This window comes from Mauremys reevesii, unplaced genomic scaffold (genome assembly GCF_016161935.1).
Source record: "Mauremys reevesii isolate NIE-2019 unplaced genomic scaffold, ASM1616193v1 Contig31, whole genome shotgun sequence".
NCBI lineage: Eukaryota > Metazoa > Chordata > Testudines > Geoemydidae > Mauremys > Mauremys reevesii.
The window spans coordinates 154,752-177,454 of NW_024100842.1; the positions used below are offsets into that span (position 1 = coordinate 154,752).

The 22,703-nt window shown below is 49.0% G+C and overlaps 1 protein-coding gene across 3 annotated transcripts in view; it reads right to left on the reverse strand.

Annotated features, from left to right (window-relative positions):
• Positions 1-22,703, reverse strand: part of LOC120393801 (nuclear GTPase SLIP-GC-like) — a 303,315-nt gene that overhangs the window by 28,307 nt on the left and 252,305 nt on the right. For all 3 annotated transcript variants that reach the window (XM_039518289.1, XM_039518288.1, XM_039518290.1), the window contains exons 9-13: positions 19,822-19,840; positions 16,201-16,290; positions 14,819-14,924; positions 8,714-8,847; positions 7,507-7,668 (exon numbers count right to left, since the gene is read on the reverse strand). In XM_039518289.1, the coding sequence (XP_039374223.1) occupies positions 7,507-7,668; positions 8,714-8,847; positions 14,819-14,924; positions 16,201-16,290; positions 19,822-19,840 (511 nt within the window). The remainder of the gene's footprint in view (positions 1-7,506; positions 7,669-8,713; positions 8,848-14,818; positions 14,925-16,200; positions 16,291-19,821; positions 19,841-22,703) is intronic.

Below are 22,703 nucleotides of genomic sequence, written 5' to 3' on the forward strand. Positions count from 1 at the left end.
TCCAGGACAGGTATATCAGCGAGCATGTTGTTAGTGGCTCGAATGGGGCAGTCATAAAACTGGTTAGAACCAGGTTGAAGACCCAGGTTTTGGCGGGGCCAACTGGGGGGGTATAAACGCCCCAAGCCCTTGAGGAACCTAGAAACCACAAGGTGTAAGAATACGGAGTGGCCACTCTCCGCTGGGTGAAAGGTAGAGATGGCTGCCAAGTGTACCCTTACTGATGATCGCGCCAGGCGCTGCTGTTTGAGAGACCAGAGGTAGTCCAAGATTTAATGGATCGGGACCTCGGCGGGAGAAACGTGCGTTTCGTAGCAGCAGGAGAAACGCTTCCACTTGGCCAGATACGTTACCCGAGTGGAAGATTTACCACCCAGGAGAATCCTGTAGAACCGAGGCAGAACAATGTAACTCGGATCGGTTTAGCCACGCAGCAGCCATGCTGTGAGGTGCAGGGATTACAAGTCTGGGTGGTGAAGCTTGCCGTGATCCCGCGTTATGGCGTCTGGGCAAAGAGGCAGGGGAATAGGGTTGTCTACCGACAGGTGTAGCAACCTGGTGTACCAGTGCTGCCTGGGTTACGCTGGAGCGATCATGATCAGGTGCGCTCTGTCTGTGCGTGGAAAAGCGTACAGCAGATAGCTCATCCACGGCATCAGAAAACATCTCCAAGATCGAGCCCGGGGAGAGGCCTTGGAATGAAGAGAACTTCTCTCTCTTTTCGCTCTCACGAGAGCGAAGAGGGCTATGCGGGGAAAGTCCCACTTCCGGAAAACGGAACGGATAATGTCCGGAGGAAACGACCACTTGTGAGACAGGAAGGATCTGCTGAGGCGATCCGCCAGCTAAAACGCCTGGTATACAAGGCAGACTGCTCTTAGCTCTCAGACACTGATGTGTAAGGCCAGCTCTTGAGCCGACCGAAGGCCGTGAGTGCGAAACTGACCCAGGTGAGCACCCAGCCGAGAGATGGGGTGTCTGTCATGAGGGACCCCGAGGGGTGAATGGAACAGCATCCCTGGATACACCAGGGAGGGCGTCGACTCTCAGTCGAGGGAGCCTAGGATGCTCAGGGGGAACGAGACGACCAGGAGCATGCTATCTCTGCCCGGGTGGTACACCCAGGTGAGCCACGATTGAAGTGGACGGAGGCGAAGCCTGGCATGTTTGGTTACAAACGTGTAGACAGCCATGTGACTCAGGAAACCTAGGCAAGTGCAAGCCAAAGTTGTCGGGAAGGTCCGTAGACCTTGTACAATTGTTACCATCGCCTGAAACCGAGGCTGAGGTAAGCAGGCTCTGGCGAGACTGGAATCCAGGATGGCCCCAATGAATTCTATTCCCTGTGTGGGAATCAGAGTGGATTTTTCTATTGATCATCAGGCCTAGACACAGGAATAGGTTCGTGTCGATGCCCATATGACTGGTAACTTGGGCCCGGTGGTCCCTCGAATGAGCCAATCGTCTAGATACGGAGAACGTGTATCTGACGGTGGCGAAGAGGGGCGGCGACTACAGCCATGCACTTTGAATACACTTGGGCTGTATAGAGGCCAACCGGGAGGGCCGTAAACTGGAAATGATGATGGTAGGCCCCAAACAGAAGGGGTACCTTCTGTGTGCAGGAGAAATGGCGACGTGAAAATACGCGTCCTTCATATCGAGGGCGGCATACCAGTCTCTGGGATCCAAGGATGGGATGACTGTCCCCATGGGTACCATGCGGAACTTAGCTGTATCATGAACTTGTTGAGTTCCCGCAGGTCTAGGATAGGTCTGAGACCTCCCTTCGCCTAGGGGATTAGGAATTAGTGGGAGTAGAACCCTTTGACCCTTTCGTCCTTAGGTACCTCCTCTATAGCTCCGATGAAGAGGAGCGTCCACACCTCGTGCAAAAGGGATCGCTCGTGAGAGGGGTCCCTAAGAGGGACGAGGATGGGTAGGCTTTTGCCCCATTGGTGGTTAGAAGGACCCTAATTTTGGCTCCTTTGGGGTCCTGATTGATGCCTACAACCGCGTAAGCCACGCCCGCTGGCAAAGTCCTGTCTTTGCCTAGGCGCAGGGTAAGAGTGGTGAGGCTGGGGACGGAAAGGTCGGCGCTGAAGCACCGGCGTGTGCATGCCGAGAGAGAGCGCAAACTGACCCTGTTGCCCTTTAGGCTTTGCAGTCTAGGGCCAGTTTTTTCAGAGAACAGGCCTTTGCCATTGAAGGGCAAGTCCTGTATAGTGTGCAGCAGCTGCGAGGGAAGGCTCGATAACTGGAGCCATGAAATGCGCCTCGTGGCAACACCCGAGGCCAGAGTCGTGGCAGCGGAGTCAGCTGCATCCAACGAGGCCTGGAGGGAAGCTCTCGCCAGCTTCTTCCTTTGCTCCAGGAGGGCATCGAACTCTTGACAGGAGTTCTGAAGAACCGACTCTGTAAATTTGCCCCTCGCCACCCATAGTAGCGGCTAAGCAGGGCTTGCTGGTTTGCTACACGAAGTTGCAGGGCCCCCGCCGAGTACATCTTACGGCCCAGTAAGACCATTCACCCAGCCTCCTTGGATCTAGGGGCTGGTGCCTGCTGCCCATGGTGTTCTGTCCCATTGAGGGACTGGACGACAAGGGAGCGGGGGGGGGGAAGATGTACATATAGGTACTCGTACCCCCTGGAGGATACCATGTACTTGCGTTTCGATAGAGGAGGGCCCGAGGAGTATGTTCCTGCCCCCGCCTCATCTGGGGAGGAGGAAGAAGAAAGGCCAGGGACAAGCGGGTCCTGTGTGGGCTCGCGCTCCTGGACGACCTCCTGATCCGATGGGATCCAGGATCCCGGTGGCTGAACCGGGGCTTGCTCTGTACCGGTCGGAGGGGGACGGCTAAATGTCGCCTCTGGCACCCAGTGCTCCGACAGAACAGAGCGAGATGGGATCACAGGTACGCCTCTGGCATGGTAGTACGCCCAAGGTGACTAGAATGACCACTGATCGGTCTCCTGGAAGACTCTGGAGGGCACATCGGAAACAGAGTACTGCGCATATGAAGTGTCCGCACGGGACGACACTGATGCATGGCTGGATGGCACTGGAGGAGCTGAAAGCCCTTGGTAGAGTCTCCCTCTCTAACTGATGTCGCTCGACGCGGCACCGGGGATCGGTACCGGGAGGCATACCGGTACCGAGAACGGGACCTGCCACCGGAGCGGTGCCGGGCGGTCGACCGAGATCGCGAGGCTCGATGTCGGGAGTGGCTGCGGGAGTCCCGGTGCCTGGAGCGGTGCCGGGAGCTGGATCGGTGCTGAGTGTACCAGGCCGGCGAACGGGACGCTGACCGGTGCCGCGAGTAGTACTGGTACCGAAATGGAGAACGGTGCCGAGACTGTGAGCAGCGTCTTCCGACGATCGTGCACGCGGCGCGCACACACCTAACTGGAATGCATATGAGCAATCACTCGAAGAAGAAGAACTACTCTAACCCATGTGCTTTACACTGAAGCATTTGACTTTGTCCCTCCATGGGAGAGGGGAGATACAGTGTGGAAAGACATGGATCTTAGCTGGTTATTTTGTGTCTTTGCACACAGACACGCAGCGCGCAGGGCAGGACAACTCAGAAAAACCCAGAAACTTCCAGAACAGGGTATGGCAGTTACCTGATGAGCTCAGTAGCAGTTAATGAGGCTGTGTAGGAAGTTTTCATTGTGGGAACCCGCTTTGCAGGTCATACCCAAGTCACCTCTGAGAGCTGAGCCAATCAGCGAGTGGGTGGAAGGTTATAAACAGAGGAATTAAAAACAGCCCTGTGGACTCAGCAGCTGATCGAAGCAGGACCAAGAACTGAGGCTGCTGTGAGGGCAGGGTACCATCCCTGCACCACTCTAGGAACAGGTCAGTGCTATTCCAGCTTTACTTACTAGGGAAGGATTAGGATAATGTTGGCCCATAGCAGTGTGTTTTATGGACCCAGAAGGAGAGCGGGGGACGGGGGAGCATTTATTAGCTTTAGTGGTGTAGCCCACAAAGCTAGCTTAGCAGTAACGCAAGGAACCTACAGGCCTGTATCCTGTAAGGCACTGGCTTAACCACGTTAAGATAAGTAAAGTAGGTCTCAGAGGGGCAGCCGTGTTTGTCAGTATCGGCAAAAAGAACGAGGAGTCCTTGTGGCACCTTAGAGACTAACAAATTTATTTGGTCATAACCTTTCGTGGGCTAAAACCCACTTCATCGGATGCATGCAGTGGAAAATACAGTATATATATATATATATATATATATATATATATATATATATATATACGCACACACACACAGAGAACATGAAAAAATGGGTGTTGCCATACCAACTATAACAAGAGTAACCAGTTAAGGTGGGCTACTATCAACAGGAGAAAAAAAACTTTTGTAGTAATAAGGATGGCCCATTTCAAACAGTTGACAAGAAGGTGTGAGTAAGAGTGGGGCGGGGGGGGGGAGGGAAATTAGCATGGGGAAATAGTTTTTACTTTGTGTAATGACCCATCCACTCCCAGTCTTTATTCAAGCCTAATTTAATGGTGTCCAGTTTGCAAATTAATTCCAATTCTGCAGTTTCTCATTGGAGTCTGGTTTTGAAGTTTTTTTGTTGGAGTATTGCGACTTTGAGGCCTGTAATTGAGTGACCAGCATATATAAAATGGCCCAGCAGTTCCCAGTTCCCCAAAATCTAGGTTAATAGCTTGCTCAAGAGAGGGAGATGGTACTTAACGATACCAGGCAACTGCAGGAACACTGAACTGATACTGGGCTGGGATATTTTAGGATAGAATTGTTGGCAGATGTTTAACCACAAACTTGCTTTAGCAATAGGTGACATCTATGATAATGAGCTAAAAGGCAGTAATATGTTAACCTATTGGATATGGGCACCCCAATATTATGAGGGTGAGGAAGTCAGATTTGGACATGGGAGGCCGGGCATCTGAAAGAATATTCATGATAGTGTCCAGACCCTACAATAGGCCACGCCACCATGTAGTGGGCACCAGGTTTCCATCACTGACCCTTCAGCTCTTCATTGTTCTTATCTACCACCAACCTCTGGGTGTTGGGGGTCTGAACCATCAGACTCATTTGGCCTGCCAGGGAGAGGGCTAGTCCTTTGTCTCTCACCACTGGGTCCCCTAGGAAGGGTGGGAGTATATAAGTATATGAGCATATGCAGGGGATGACACCACACGTATCCCTAATGCTATATTACTGCCATTTGTTTTTGTGGTTTGGAACTTCCTTCTCTTCCTTGATTGTGTTAATAAAAGTGGCTAAGGCTTTGCCTTGCCCTCAGTGTGAGTGTTTTTGCCATGCACCCTGGGTTCCCCTCAAGATATTGAACTGATTCGTTTTAATTCTGCTGAGTCTGATTCTGGAATGAGATCCTATTACCTCCAGCTCATTAAATTAATATCAAATGGCAATCAATACCATTAACTGCCATTAAAGAATAAGGCTACAGAACCTGTGGCACTTACATTTGGCTCTCAGCTAATTGCTCGGAACTGGGATTCTGTCTCGGTTAGAGAGCATGAATGGGGCAGGACTTACTGAGAGGAGGGTCTGTGAATTCTTGCCCAAGTTAGCTGGGTCTATGGGGAGAAGATGGTGCCCTACAGAGTGAGAGGCTTGTAGAGATCCAGGGAATGGATATTTTATAGGCTGATCCCGATCCCTGGAGTATTCTGGATACAGGCTAGAGCAGGGGTTCGCAAACTGGGGGTTGGGACCCCTCTGGGCATCACAAGGTTATTACATGGGGGGTTGTGAGCTGTCAACTTCCACCCCAAATCCCGCTTTGCCTCCAGCATTTATAATGGGGTTCAATATATAAAAAAGTTTTCTTAATTTATAAGGTGGGGTCACACTCAGAGGCTTGCTATTCGAAAGGGGTCACCACTAAAAAGTTTGAGAGCCACTGGGCTAAAGATTTGTGTTTCACCAGCAACTGAGAGGACCAGTCAGCTACTGCCCCAAGGGCTGGAAGCTGCTAGCTGGGGAGCTCCCCAGAGTGTCTGTTCACTGCCAGGGTCTGAAGTGTTTGACAGGAGTTTTCTCGAGCTCTGAAGAGTCCAGGTGACACACACGACACACCACGGTCACACTGCAAAGACTGAGGGCTTGTCTACACTAGCACTTTACAGCGCTGCAACTTTCTCGCTCAGGGATGTGAAAAAACACCTCTCTGAGCACTGCAAGTTTCAGTGCTGTGACGTGCCAGTATAGACAGTGCACCAGCGCTGGTAGCTATCCCCCTCATGGAGGTGGAGTTTTTTAGAGCGCTGGGGAGAGCTCTGCCATGACTACACAAGCCACATTAAATGTAGACAAGCCCCGAGAAATCATCTCTGAGGGGAGATCAGAGGGGAATGTGTTTTGATGTGTGAGCTAAAGTACAGACAGAGTTACCCTGAAACCTTATAGTGGAATGTTTGTAGCCGAAACAAAAGGGGGACAGTCTGTATAAATTTACTGTGTGTTTTGTGAGCACTCAATGTTTATTTTACCAATAAAGTGTTTGGTGCTTCCCCAGGAAATGACTGGGAACTATGATCCTCCATTTATCAGGGTTTTACATTCAATAGCCCCAGAGGTTACAGGAGACAGGTCTGACTCTCTGTGATGCTTTCTGGAAAGACAGAGCTCTGGCCTGCGCATCAGCAAAACGCTAAGCTGAGGTGCAGGAGGAAGGGGAGTGGAATAGATCTATACAGAATTTTGCCTAAGCACACCCTGCCCTCTCACTTACTGTCTTAATAGACTGAAGAAGGAAGGATTATTATCTCTACAGTACAGATGAGGCGCACAGGCACAGAGACTAAGGCCTGGTCTACACCTAAAATGTAGATTGACATAACTATGTTGCTCAGGGGTGTGAAAGATTCACACCCCTGAGAGACGTAGTTAAGCTGACCTAAGCCCCGGTGTAGGCACTGTTAGGTAGATGAAGAATTCTTCTTTCGACCTCGCTATCACCTCTCAAGGGGGTGGATTAACTCCAGGATGGAAACCCTTCTGTCACAGTAGAAAGTGTCCACACTACAGTGACACAGGTCAAGCTGAGAAGCATCTTACTCTGCAAGTCATCCCATTGAGGGCTACTCGGGGGAGCAAAGTACTACTCACCCGAATAAAGGCGGCAGAATGGAGCCCTGGCCTATTTTAATTTGGGGCTGGATTCCAATACCCTTACTCACTGAGTAGCGCTGTACCCCACAAGGAGTCCCATTGATGTAAGTGGCTACTTCATGCGAATAAGAGGATCAGAATCAAGCCCATAATATGCTGCTCTCCTCTGGTGCCTTTCATCCAGTGCCCTTCACAAACCTTAATTAATCCTCTCAACACCCAATAATAATTCTTAGCCCTTATAGGACTTTATGCCACAGATCTCAAAGCACTTCTCAAAAGTTAATAAGCAACGGGGAAGCAAAGGGGGAGGTGGTTGCTGGCCAGAGAATGAAAGGTGCACATGAGGTCTAAGTCAAGAACTTGCTACTCACTGTAAGGAGCTGAGAGAACGTTTTTTGGTGAGATAATTTTGCTTTCTTCACACCTTCGTTAAGAGGCTGTTCCAGCTGGGCAAAACATTTCTCAATCTCCTTCTCCAAAGCCTTGATCTTGTCCTTCACAAAGCCTTCCAAGCCGCTCTGCTGATAATGATCCTGCAATGGCAGAAGAGCACAAGACACATCATTGCACAGCTGATGCTGGAGGCAAAATAAAGATACACACCAAGATTTCTTCTCCCTAGAAACCGCAGCACAGGCCTGGGTTCGGTCAGCACCAGATGGGAGGCATCTAGAGAACGCACTGTGCTGGAAGAGGTGGTGTCGCCAGTCCATCTGGTGGTGCTTTGACTTGGTACTGAACCAAAGCCCTAGTGTGGCATGATGCTGGGGTCTGTGGGAAGGAGAGGGGGAAGTGACAGCTGGGCAACAGGGGAGATACATGGTTTGGCTGCCTTTGCAGATAAAGCCTGTAGTGGTTTTAAACGTCAATTATAGATGGGGCAAAAGAACAGAATCTCTGTAACTTTTTCTTCCTTTCACTGCTTTACCCACCCACAGAACACAATGGGCGCAGGGATACATTTTTGTCCCCCAGTGATATGGGTCCAGCGGTGAGCATTTGGGAGGTAATACTTGGTGTGACATCATCAAAAAGCCCAACCGGCCAAGTACAGCATGGCCTTGGACAACGTGGGCGTGTCTCCCCTGGGGAAAATAGCATGTTTCAGCTCTGACGCAGTTTCACTGATGCTGCCAATGGAGTAAGCTGTAGTGTAGAAAGGGTGCAGGGATTTCTACCATGTCATCATCTAGCCCTGCTCTAGGGACAGAACTCAGAGCCTCTTGTATCAAAAAGTATAGACCCTCTCCCTAGTTTGAACTATAGAACCATCCCCATTAGCGGTCAGCAGTATAGGGTCTATGGCACATAGCTGAACAGCTCCAGCTCCATCCATCAGGGTGCAGTGGTGCATTTACACACTAGTCAGCTCATTACTAGATTTTTGGAGCAGATTTGCATTTGTTTCCTGCTAGGAACCATGGGGCGAGTGGCCTGGTTCAAAGGAGCAGGGATGGAACGGGGAGAAGGCAGCATTCAGAGAAACTGCTGCAGTGGGAAGAGAGGGGAATATTCACTGCATCATCACTGTGCTAGGAGTGATGCAAATTGTAGTGCCCAAAGCTCTTCCAGCCATACCACCATGTCTCCTGTGGAGTTTAAATTCACAGCCAACAGGACAATGCCGAAAGCCTCTGCCACATAATCCATTAGCAGCTTCTCCTTCTCTTTCAGACAGATCTTCCTGATGTACTCTCTCAGCTTGGGGATCTCTGGAATAGCACAGATAGGCAGAGTTAGTCCTGGTATACACCAAGGATGACCTAAGCATGGTGCTCAGGGCTGTGAAAAATTTCACTCCCTGTGTGATGTAAGTAAGATCGACCTAACCGCCACTGTACATAAGAATGGCCATATTGGGTCAGACCAAAGGTCCATCTAGCTCAGTATCCTGTCTTCCGACAGCGGCCAATGCCAGGTGCCCCAGAGAGAATGAACAGAACAGTTGATCATCAAGTGATCTATCCGCTGTGGCCCATTCCCAGGTTCTGGAAAACAGAGGCTAGGGACACCATCCCTGCCCATATTGGGTAGTAGCCTTTGCTGGACTTATCCTCCATGAATTTATCTAGTTCTTTTTTTAACCCTGTTGTAGTCTTGGCCTTCATAACATTCTCTGGCAAGGAGTTCAACAGATTGACTGTGCGTTGTTTTGTTTGTTTTAAACCAGCTGCCTATTAATTTTATTTGATGACCCCTGGTTTTTGTGTTATGAGTAAACAACACTTCCTTATTTACTTTCTCCACACCCATCATGACTTTATAAATCTCTATCATATCCACCCCCCTAGTCGTCTCTTTTCCAAGCTGAAAAGTCACAGTTTTATTAATCTCTCCTCATATGCAAGCTGTTCCATAGCCCTAATCATTTTTGTTGCCCTTTTCTGTACCTTTTCCAATTCCAATAGATCTTTTTTGAGATGGCGCAACCAAATCAACATGCAGTATTCAAGATGTGGGCATACCATGGATTTATATAGAGGCAATATCATATTTTCTGTCTTATTATCTATCCCTTTCTTAATGATTCCCAACATTCTGTTTGCTTTTTTTGACTGCTGCTGCACATTGAGTGGATGTTTTCGAAGAACTATCCACAGTGACTCCAAAAGCTTTCTTGAGTAGTAACAGCTAATTTAGACCCCATCATTTTATATGTATAGTTGGGATTATGTTTTCCAATGTGCATTACTTTACATTTATCAACACTGAATTTCATCTGCCATTTTGTTACCCAGTCACCCAGTTTTGTAATATCCATTTGTAACTCTTCTCAGTCTTCCTGGAACTTAACTATCTTGAGAAGTTTTGTATCATCTGCAAATTTTGCCACCTCACTGTTTACCCCTTTTTCCAGGTCATTTATGAGTATGTTGAACAGCACTGTTCCCAGTACAGATCCCTGGGGGATACCACTATTTACCTCTCTCCATTCTGAAAACTGACCATTTATTCCTACCCTTTATTTCCTATTTTTTAACCAGTTACTGATCCATGAGAGGACCTTCCCTCTTATCCCATGACAGCTTACTTTGTTTAAGAGCCTTTTGTGAGGGACCTTATCAAAGGCTTTTTGAAAATCTAAGTACACGATATTCACTGGATCACTCTTGTCAACATGCTTGTTGACCCCCTCAAAGAATTCTAGTAGATTAGTGAAGCATAATTTCCCTTTACAAAAACCATGTTGACTCTTCCTCAACAAATTATGTTTATCTATGTATCTGACAATCTTGTTTTTTACTATAGTTTCAATCAGTCAGGCTTACTGGCCTGTAATTGACGGGATCACCTCTGGAGCCCTTTTTAAAAATTAAAGTCTCCAGTTCTCACAGTTGTGAAGAATAGCTTGGAAACAGGTTCAGTAACATCTGCCTGAATCTGCACAGAGCCTGAACCAACTGCGTGAGGGTGGGCACTGCCCCATGCATTTCAGGGGGGTATTAACCCCACTGCTCTGGAGGGCTCTCTGAACTCCAGCCCAGCAGAGGGCTCTGTGTGTAGCAGGAGGGGAAGAGTGCAGCTGGCTTGACCTATCCAGATAGAAACAGAGAGAGCAGAGGGGACTCCTGTTTACACTCACGCTGCTCCTGAGGAGAGGGGCATCAGGCAGTCATGCCTGGTGGGAAGAAGTAGACTCTCTTGGCTATTAAGTCAAAGGGCTTTAACTGCAAGATATACTGACCGCATGTGACAAAGTGGGGCTGTTCTTAATGTTTTCTCTGAATACTGTGGTGGGGGGGCCCTCAGTTCCTGGCTGACCTTCTGTCACCTAGCAACTAATGGCCAGGCCCTTCCCCCCCTGCAAGGGGATGCTAAAGGTGTTGGAGACAAAGAGGTCAGGTTACCTCCTGGCCCAGGAAAGGAACTGAGCAGAGGAGGAGGGTCTGGAGGGGGTGTCAGTCTGGAGCTGGCTGGGGTTGAGGAGTGAAGGGCAGATGTGGGGGTCTGGCTCACTGCCCCCCGGAATGGACCCGGCCGATGGGGCTGGTTCTCTGTACCTACAAGCTCTGTGTTAGACTGTGTTCCTGTCATCTAATAAAACTCTGTGTTACTGGCTGGCTGAGAGTCACGTCTGACTGCGCAGTGGGGGTGCAGGACCCTCTGGCTTCCCCAGGACCCTGCTGGGGCGGGCTCGCTGTGGGAAGCGCACGGAGGGGCAGAGGATGCTGAATGCTCCAAGGAGAGACCCAGGAGGTGAAGCCGTGTGAGCTTCTTGCCCTGGAGACAGTCTGCTCCAAGGGAGAGGAGGCTCCCCAGACTTTTTCAGGGCAAGAAGCTCACACGGCTTCACCTCCTGGGTCTCTCCTTAGAGCATTCAGCATCCTCTGCCCCTCTGTGCACTTCCCCCAGCGATTCTGCCCCAGCGGGGTCCTGGGGAAGCCACACCGCATTAGTATGGGAAGTTTGGATATTGCAATATGCATTTGGAAATCTGCAGCATGCCTTATTGTGATACACTCAAGGAGTTCAATCTATTTAGCTTAACAAGGAGAAGGTTAAGGTTTAGCTTAGAGCCTCTAAGTACCTAAATGGGGAATAAATATTTGACAATGGGCTCTTCAGTCTAGCAGACAAAGCTGTAACATGATCCAGTGGTGGGAAGTTAAGCTAGACAAATTCAGACTAGAAATAAGGTGCAAGTTTTTAACATCGGAGGTTATTAACCACTGGAACAATTTACCACGGTTTGTGGTAGATTCTCGCTCACTGTAAAAGTTTGAATCAAGTGCTGTAGAAAAGCTTGGTATTGTTACTGGATGTTTTTCGGAAGGGCGGGCTCTAGTTCAAACCCAGCTATTGGACTTGGAGCCGGAATTACTCCAGCGCAGTCCTATGACCTGTGTTATGCAGGAGGTCAGACTAGATGATCACAATGGTCCTTCTGGCCCTCACATCTGTGAATCTCTGCCACAGCCACACTGGGAGCAGAGGGGGCCCTCCTGGCACTATCACTCTAGGTGGAGGGTGGGAGAACTGTAGGGGTGGTGCCATGATTCCCTCCCCATTCCCATGTCATGATGTGCTTAGAGCTCAGGCTGCTTCAGTTTAAACCTGAATCTTCCATTTATAGAACATCTATTGTTTCAGTCAAGAGAGTTTCAGGAAAAGCTGGTGTCTCAGAAACTAAGGGACCTACAAATTGCTTGCTGCAGATCTGAGCAGGGCAGCGGTGGCTGGTTTGTGCAGGTGTAACCAACACACCTCCTGGGTGTGGTGTTCTGTCTCATCTAGTGGCACCTGAGACCACTTAGAGAGAGATAGAGAAAATGAATCTACTCTATGACCTTAGCTAACAGCCAGTTGGCTTTTAGCTCATGTGGCAAAGGCTCATGCACTAAGCTCTAGAAGTCCCCCGTTCGAACCTGATGACGACCGGTGTCAGGCGTCAGTGTTCCCTCCCCACTCTGAACTCTGGGGTACAGCTGTGGGGACTCGCATGAAAGATCCCCTAAGCTTATTTCTACCAGCTAAGGTTAAAACTTCCCCAAGGCACAAATCCTTTCCTTATCCTTGGATGGTATTGTTACCACCACCAAGTGATTTAGACAAAAATCCATCAAAAAGGGCCACTTGGAGTCCCTGTTTCCCCAAAATATTCCCCCGAGCCCCTTCAGCCCCTTCCCTGGGGAGGCATGAGAATAATATACTAACCAATTGGTTACAAAGTGAGCACAGACCAAACCCCTGGGTTTTCTGGACACTGAAAATATATCAGGTTCTTAAAAGAAGAATTTTATTTAAAAAAAAAGTAAAAGAATCATACCTGCAAAATCAGGATGGAAGGTAACTTTACAGATTTAAAACACAGAGGATTCCCTTCTAGGCTCAGCTTTAAAGTTACAAAAAACAGGAATAAAACTCCCTCTTAGCATAGGGAAAAGTCACAAGCTAAAACAAAAGATATGCTAATGCATTTCCTTGCCTTTACTTACAATTTCTGTAAATTTAGATGTATCATTTCAGGAGATGGTTTACCTGTTTGGTGTCTCTCTGTGTCCAGAGAGGGAACAAAACAGAGAGCACACACAAAACCTCTTCCCCCCACCCCCCAGATTTGAAAGTATCTTCTTTCCTTATTGGTCCTTTTGGTCAGGTGCCAAACAGGTTATTTGAGCTTCTTAACCCCCTACAGGCAAAGCAATTCTGTACATCTGTCCAGGAGGGATTTTATGTTACTGCAGACATAAAGGTTGTTACCCTTCCCTTTATATTTATGACAACAAGGATCTGCATGTGGAGGTACAAGCTACACAACGCTGGGAGAGGAAAAGGGGAAGCAACACAAGGAAGAAACAGGGGCCCAAGAAGCAGAGCTAAACCTTGCTATCAACAACACATGTAGTGCTGGGTCCTGTGAATGGCGCATCTCCTGCAGTTTCCAGGCAGCCTGTGTGACAGGCAAGGAAGGTTGCGGCTGTGCAATGACAGGTACGTAGGGTATTGAACCTCCAGCGCTCAGGACATGAGACCCTGTAGTTTGAAGGATGAAGTCCTCTCCCTGGGCCTGTCGCAGTGTTATACCCCCTGAGGCTCAGGCAGAGACAGGGATTCACAGCACACACAGCAGTGACATCAATGGCCACAACCTTTGCTTTGCCAGAGGGCCAGTGCAGCCCAATGCAGGGGCAGTGCTAGCTGCAGAGGTGGTGTTGCTGTAGGATACGCTAATACAAGGCATTGTTCCCTGGGCAGCCCCCATCTCCTGGAGAGCCCTGGATGCAATGGAGAAGGTGACTCCCTGCAGAAACCCCACAGAAGGGTGCTGGTGGTAATAGCACTTGCTTCCCCTTAGGACAATGCCTCCCTTTGGGTGTAGGGAGCCAGCCTGGGGCATGGACATGGAATTTACAACACCCTGGGCCATCTTTAGCGAGTCCGATCCTTGATCATTAACAGGTAAAGGTTCTCCAGCCTTCCACTGCAGGCTAAGCTCCCGTTCAGGGCAACAGGATGCCAGGATTCTCGATTCAGCAGTGGACCAGCCCAGCAGAACAACTGGGTCCCATGCAACAAGACATCATATGGTGGGGGCTGCAAGGGAGGGCTACTGAGATGTCAAGGGAAAGGTCTGGACAGGGGGCCTATAGAGGTTTGGGCTGGAAGAAAGATGGGGTCACTGGTGGAAGAGAAGCAAGAAATGGGGCTCTCAGATGGTCATTGAAGAGGGCCTGAACCTGAGAGATGCCAAGCACCTGCAACCCCCATAGATTTCTATGTCTGCAGTACACTGGGATTCAGAGCTGTGGATTCAATTTTTGCTCTGCCACAGATACCCTGTGTGACCTTGGCCAAGTCACTTAATCTCAGAGCCTCAGTTCCCCATTAAAACAGACAGCGACACTCACTTTGTTTGTTGAATCTATTTAGATCATCAGCTTTTTATGGCAGGGACTGTCTCTTATTAGGTGCATGTAAATCGCCTAGCACCACAGAGCCCTGACAATTACACCTGTAATACAACTGTAATACAGGTGTAATTGTAATACAAATAATAACAATAAATATAATCCCCACAGTTTGGGGAAATGCATCTGCACATTTAGATGCTGATTGCAACCAAATTCCTGCATCTGTTATGAGTGACCATCACCAGTAAGAGATGCACACAGCAGATGCAGGGTCAGCACTCTGAGCAATGATGCATTAGCAGATTATGTTGAAAGAACAACTGCATGTTACCTGACTCTTCCTTAGTGATATGCTTCTTCCGCCAGTATTCTTTAGCACTGACTGTGTAAACGAGATCAGCCTTGTTCAGAATTTCTGAGTCACTCGGCAGTATTCTCTAAAAAAAACAAACAAACCACCCACACACACAGATTATGTAAAAAGTGGGGTTATTGAAGCAGCTTCATAAAATTCATAAGAACGGCCATACTGGGTGAGAACAAAGGTCCAGCTAGCCCAGTAGCCTGTCTTCCAACAGTGGCCAATGCCAGGTGCCCCAGAGGGAATGAACAGAACAGGGAATCATGAAGTGATCCATCCCCTGTTGCCCATTCCCAGCTTCTGGCAAGTCCTATTGTTACTGCAGAATTCTGCCACAGTTAGCCAATAAGTGGTGCAGTGAGTGTGAATTTAATCAGTTCCGTATCCTCAACCTACCCCATTCATATCAGGATCCAGTTCAAAACTGTGCTCCCTCCCTCCCTCCAGCAGCAAACTCCTCTGTCTCACCAATTCCTCTGTCTCATCACACATTCTCACCCTTGTGGGGCAAGAGCCTCTTCCTCTGCAGCTTCTGCCACCAAGAACAGCCTTGTGAAATGTCTGCCTCAACAATGTCCCAGCTCATCTCTCTCCCTTTCTGAGGCCTCATTTCCTCTTTCCCTACGTTACCGGCTTTGTTTAAGGAATGCTTTGTGCTGCAGACAAACAGTGCATCTTAAATTCCTAATTCTGTATTACTGTGCACAAACAACGAATCAAGGATCAGCTTTGTCCACGAGCGCCGGCAGCCTTTTTGGCGCCCTAGGCGGCGGAAGGTCCCGCCCCCAAAATGGCGCCCCCAATGGAGGCGGCAGAAGGTCCCGCCCCCGAAATACCACCAACGACCGCGGCGGCCGAACATCCGGCCGCCGCTCCCCAAATGTTAGTGCCTAGGCAACCACCTAGGTCGCCTAATGGGTTGCGCCAGCCCTGGCTTTGTCTGCACATTGACTTTAATGCCTGGCTTCCTTATTTATGACTCAGAATCAAATCACAGAGGATGGTCAGCTCAAAACACACACGTTTTTATCACTAAAGGTAAAGGAGAGCTCCCTAAAGGGATTTTCAGAAGTGCCTAACAAGGTTAGGCAATTAACTCCCATTGGAAGTTGGCTCCTGAAGGCCAAGACAGAGCTGGCCCCAGAATTCAATGGGCTTAGAACTTTGTGGGCTTAGTATAGTTGAGACCATGTAGAAATCATCACATCTCATGGAAAAATACTTACTTATGAATGTTAGTCCAAGGACCATCACATTTACTATTGAAATATAATAGGAATTGCAGTAAGATGAGGGCTACTGACAACAGGAATAGGTTTCCAACAACTAGAAAATCCAGTGTTATACTTTACCCTGAGCTTTTTCTTCATTCCATCACTTTTCTTCCCTTTCACGAATGCGTTCCTCTCTAAAATGGCTTCGTGTTCAGTTTCTACAGGTTTCTACATTTGGAAAGACAATGAAAGGTACTATAGGTGGTTCCCAAAATGCTTTAATAGATTTTAAAGCCAGCAGATACCATCTAATCTGGTTGCCAACATAACACAGGGCAAACTTCGCCAGGAATTTCTGCATCAAGCCCAGAACTTCTGTTTGATCTAGGGCAGATCTTTAAGGGCTTGTCTAAATGAACCAATAATGGCAACTATAGGGATGTGATTTCTAGAGCCCACTAATATGTTGCATATTAACTGGCCCATGTGGACCCTGCTGGCGTGGACTAGAAGTTTCCTAGTGTGCTTTTAACATAGTGGTGTTTGAAACAGCACTATGTTAGTAATAGTCAACATGGATTTGTCAAGAACAAATCACGTAAACTGATTCTAATAGCTTTCCTTGATAGGGTAACAAGCCTTGTGGATGCGGGGGAAGAGGTAGATGTGGTATATCTTAGAACATAAGAACATAAGAACGGCCGTACCGGGTCAGACCAAAGGTCCATCTAGCCCAGTATCTGTCTATCGACAGTGGCCAATGCCAGGTGCCCCAGAGGGAGTGAACCTAACAGGCAATGATCAAGTGATCTCTCTCCTGCCATCCATCTCCATCCTCTGACGAACAGAGGCTAGGGATACTATTCTTACCCATCCTAGCTAATAGCCATTAATGGACTTAGCCACCATGAATTTATCCAGTCCCCTTTTAAACGCTGTTATAGTTCTAGCCTTCACAACCTCCTCAGGTAAGGAGTTCCACAAGTTGACTGTGCGCTGCGTGAACAAGAACTTCCTTTTATTTGTTTTAAACCTGCTGCCTATTAATTTCATTTGGTTCTTGTATTATGGGAATAAGTAAATAACTTTTCCTTATCCACTTTCTCAACATCACTCATGATTTTATATACCTCTATCATATCCCCCCTTAGTCTTCTCTTTTCCAAGCTGAAGAGTCCTAGCCTCTTTAATCTTTCCTCATATGGGACCTTCTCCAAACCCCTAATCATTTTAGTTGCCCTTTTCTGAACCTTTTCTAGTTCTAGAATATCTTTTTTGAAGTGAGGAGACCACATCTGTACACAGTATTCGAGATGTGGGCGTACCATGGATTTATATAAGGGCAATAATATATTCTCAGTCTTATTCTCTGTCCCCTTTTTAATGATTCCTAACATCCTGTTTGCTTTTTGGACCGCCTCTGTACACTGACTTTAGTAAGGCTGTTGATACTGTCTCGCATGACCTTCTCATAAACAAACTAGGGAAATACAGCCTAGATGGAGCTACTATCAGGTGGGTGCCTAACTGGTTGCAAAACTGTTCCCAGATAGTAGTTATCAGTGGTTCACAGTCAAGCTGGAAGGGCATAACGAGTGGAGTCCCACAGGAATCGATCCTTGGTCCGGTTCTGTTCAATATCTTCATCAGTGATTTAGATAATGGCATAGAGAGTGCACTTAAAGTCGGCGGACAATGGCAAGCTAGGAGGGTTTGCAGGTGCTTTGGAGGATAGGATTAAAATTCAATATGATCTGGACGAACTGGATGTAAGGGGGCTGCTGTCCTCCCACTGAAACTTAGTGGGGTTTTTGGCTGGCCTCTCCCAGTACCAAAGGAAGGGGGAAGGGCAAAAGAGAAATCAGGATCCTGAGACTGACAATCCCCAGGGCCAATGGGGAGAGGCCAATGCTCTATGTCAGCCTGATTGACAGGACAGGCCGGCCAATGAAAGAGCCAGAAGGCTAGGAGAGGAGCTGCCTGAGGCGAGCGGGGCTGAGCTAAGGGGATAGCAGCAGCCAGAGCTGGGCTGGGAAGCTGAGCTGCGCCGGCCAGAGCCAGAGGGGCAGAGGAGCAGCTCAGAAGCAGGCTGGGGCAGTCTGGAGCCGGGTGCAGGGAGTGGCTGGGGACAGCGAGGGAGGCCCTGGGCCGTGGGCCCAGCACAGGGAGACGCCCCAGTGAAGAGGCTCTGCAGGCCAGACTTGGGGGGGATCATAACCCCGACGGGGCGGGGGCGACGTTGGGAAGCAGGGCCCTGCCTCCTAGAGCCTGAGGGCGTGTGGCCACCGCCAGAGCAAGTGTCCAACCCGCAGCATCCCTGCGGCACGGCCAGGGCCTGGGACGGGTGAGGAACAGACTGAGCTGCCCTGACATTCCAGCGACGCTGGTTGTGGTTCCCCTGTGCCCACAGGGTGGGTGACGGGTTTTCCTTTAACCTTTCCCATTTTTCCCTCATTGTTTTAATTGGTTGCTGTTTAATAAACTGTATTTGCTTTGAGCTCTATGCAGTGATCAGTGGGTCAGGGGAGCATCCTGTGCGGAGAGAGCACCCCGGAGTGGGGACACCCTAGCCCCTGCCCTAAGTGACCATGAAAAGATCGGGGGTCAAGCCCCCCAGGAATGCTGGGCCCAGCCTTGTCAGGGTTACGAGGACTCTGCCACCCAGGAGAGTGGAAGGGGAGTCCCCCAGGTCAGGCCGGCCTGCGGGTAAAGGGAGCTGGAGCGAGGACTCAGATCCTTTGGGTAGCCAATTCCACTGGGGCAGTGTAAAAGCCAGGAAAGTTCCCCACAATGGCGGGACCATTCCCCCTCTTACATGGAGAAATGGTCTGAAGTGAATAGGATGAAATTCAATAAGGACAAATGCAAAATACTCCACTTAGGAAGGAACAATCAGTTTCACACATACAGAATGGGAAATGACTGCCTAGGAAGGAGCACTGCGGAAAGGGATCTGGGGGGTCATAGTGGATCACAAGCTAAATATGAATCAACAGTGTAACACCGATGCAAAAAAAGTGATCATTCTGGGATATAATGGCAGGGGTGTTGTAAGAAAGACGAGAAGTAATTATTCTGCTCTACTCAGCACTTATAAGGCCTCAGCTGGAGTATTGTGTCCAGTGCTGGGCACCACATTTCAGGAAAGATGTGGACAAATTGGAGAAAGTCCAGAGAAGAACAACAAAAATGATTAAAGGTCTACTTGTGAAGTAACTCCCTTCTCTTCATGGGTCAGTATAACAATGCCTGCATCTGTAATTTTCACTCCATGCATTTCTCAGGGCTCCCATGCATAGGGACTGTCTTATTGCTCCAGTTTTACAGCTGGAGAAGCTAAGGGGCACAGAAGTTAAGTGACTAGCCCAAGGACTCACAAGGAGTCTGTTACAGAGATGGGAGGAGAACAAGGGACTTCGTGGCTCTCATGTCACTGCACCAGGTCTCTCTTAGGATATTTACCCCATTCCAGCTGATGATCAACCTCCTTCCTGAACTACAAATGCCGATAGCTCTTGTAATTTTATCCTGGTTGTGGACTAAACTGTCTTACCCACCCAAAGTGAATGGGGGCCTCACATGTGTAGGGTGAGCAGGTGATACCTGGACTGGGCCCCTGGATACTATGAATTAACCCTGCAGCTCCTCTTATAGGTACACCCCATTGTATTTAGCAGCCCTAGTGGGTAACATCCATCTTTAGAAGAGTTCATTTTTAAGACTATAAATTATTTTTTTTTAAAGTCTGCAAATACTCACGTGTTTCTCTTTTCTTTCCCTGGAAAAGAATTAAAATGACACATTTAATCAGGTTTGGCAAACATCAAAAATCCTATCATGCCCCTTGCACATAACTATGTGCAGGGGGTTATGGGAAGGTGACAATACACAGTCTGGAAAATAGGAAATGGGCTTTAGCATGTTCATAAGTGTTGCAGACTGGATCAGACCCAAGGTCCATCTAGCTCAGCATCCTGTCTCTGGCAGTGGCCAACACCAGATGTTCAATGGAAAGTGCAAGAATCACTGTAGAAAGCAACCATAGAATGACCTGTTTCTTCCTAACCCCCTGTGACACAGAAGTGAATTGGTGGTTCGCAACTCGTGTCAGATCTGACATACTCGCTACACCTCACACACCGTCATCATGATATATATCCAAAAGGTGACATGTAATATATCATTAATATTCTTGCATTATGTACATACATATGGTCAACCCACAAAGAACTTTACAGATGGGCAAGAAATATGTGACTAAAATGTGTGTAAACCAGGCACGTCAGGGGAAACTGATACGTTTTCTCCAGACAAAGGAAAGAGGCCGATATCTCAGACCAGGTGGGTCCAATTGAATGGGCTATTCATTTATATCTGAGGTTACAGGAAGAGATCATTTGCATTGTAAAAATCACCAGCAAGGGAGAAGACAGCCTGGAATCTACACCAGACAGACTGGCAGCCACGCCCAGCAGGAGAAAGGAACCTTATGTGGGAATACATTTCAAAGGCTTACTGGACTATAAAGAGAGGGGGAGCAAACCCCTAAATGATAGATCACTCAGGGGATTCAAGAGGCCAGAGCTCTTGAAATAAGAGGTTACATACTGTACTGGAGGTCCCTAGATGTATTCCACACATAGGTGTACATCCGCGCCATGCACTTGAGTCCTGATTTTTTCCAAGCAGTGTCTGTTGACCTGCATGTGTGGTATGTCCTTTTGTGCTCCTGACTGAGAGTGTAAGGGGCAGTGCAGGTCAGCACTACTCCAGTTCCTCCTCTTACTGCACTGTGGTGAAGTCCGAAGCAGAGGGACAGGAGGGCAGGTAGTGGAACACAGCTAGGGACCACACATCTCAGAGAACCTCCAGGTACAGTAAGTAATGTCCTCTTCTTCGAGTGATGGGCCCTAAGTGTATTCCACACGTGGGGGACTTGTGAGCACTGATCAGTGTGGTGGTGAGTGCAAGGTGGCTGGCTTATTGTAGAGTCATTTGCAATACAGTTCATCCCATGGCCTGTTTCTTCCTAAATCCCCTGTGACACACATACCCACTGGTGGTTCAACGCTCTGGTCGACGGGGCTATGAACTCCTGGGGAAGTGCAGCTGCAGAGCCGTGGCCTGACCTGGGTGCTCTGTGCTGTGCAATGGCATGGCAGCCTGTCCTGGTGCTCTGGGCAGCGCGGCTGTAGCAGCGCCAGCCACCGTTGCTCCAGGCAGCGTGGTAAGGGGGCAGGGGAGTTTGGGGTGGTGGTCAGGGGGCGGGGGTGTGGATAGGGGTCAGGGCGGTCAGAGGGCAGGGAACATGGGGGCAGTCAGGAATGAGAGGAGGGGTTGGATGGGGATGCAGGGGGTAGTCGGGGCGGGGAGTCCAGGGGCAGTCAGGGGACTGGAAGCATGGGGTGTGGATGGGGCAGGAGTCCCATGGGGGCCGTCAGGGGCGAGAAGCAGGGGGGGTTGGATAGGAGGCGTTGGCCAGGCCATCCCTGGCTGTTTGGGGAGGCACAGCCTCCCCTAACCAGCCCTCCATACAATTTTGGAAACCTGATGTGGCCCTCTGGCCAAAAAGTTTGCCCGCCCCTGCTCTAGGTCCTTTTCTGCAGAACTGCTGCCCAGCCATTCGGTCCCTAGTCTGTAGCAGTGCATGGGATTCTTCCGTCCTAAGTGCAGGACTCTGCACTTGTCCTTGTTGAACCTCATCAGGTTTCTTTTGGCCCAATCCTCCTATTTGTCTAGGTCCCTCTGTATCCTATCCCTACCCTCCAGCGTATCTACCATTCCTCCCAGTTCAGTGTCATCTGCAAACTTGCTAAGGGTGCAGTCCACACCATCCTCCAGATCGTTAATGAAGATATTGAACAAAACCAGCCCCAGGACCGACCCTTGGGGCACTCCACTTGATACCGGCTGCCAACTAGACATGGAGCTGTTGATCACTGCCCATTGAGCCCAACGATCTAGCCAGCTTTCTATCCACCTTATAGTCCATCCTAGCAGCTAGGCCATGGCAGCACAGGCTGTGGCACAGACTAGGTGCCAAACACAGCCCCCCGGGGAGCCTGGGTGTGTACTTGGGCAGCTAGCCCATGCTGCAGTGGCTTCACTGCTATTGGCACCCAAGCTAGCTAGCTCAGAGCGAGCAGGGGTGTGGCTACATGTGCTGCAGTCTCACCCCCGAGGGCCGTGCAGACAGCGCCATGGGGGTGCAGTAGCTTGCTGTAGCCTTGGCTTACAGAGCAGGTCTTTTAGCTCAGGCAGTAGAGGCTCATGTGTTTAAATCCTGAGATCTCAGGTTCAGTTCCTGCTGCCGAGCGTCCCAGGGGCACAGTGTTACACACACAAATACCTACACTTTCATCTTGTCTAAACCAGAGGTTCTCAAACTGTGCCGGAGGGGGAATGTATTCTGGGGAGGTGCAAGATGCTTTAGGGAAAAAACACCTTACTGCACACATTTTACCCACAGCAATGAATAACTAGCAAAGCTGATTCCTCCAGACATATCAGGTCCTAGGATGATGCTGTGCATTTTGGTGGATTTCTATTCAGCTTGCCTAGCATTATACAAAGTCGTTGCCATCTGTACGTTAATCCGTTTGCTAGGAAGCAGTGTGCACATTTAGTTGTAAACATCATCA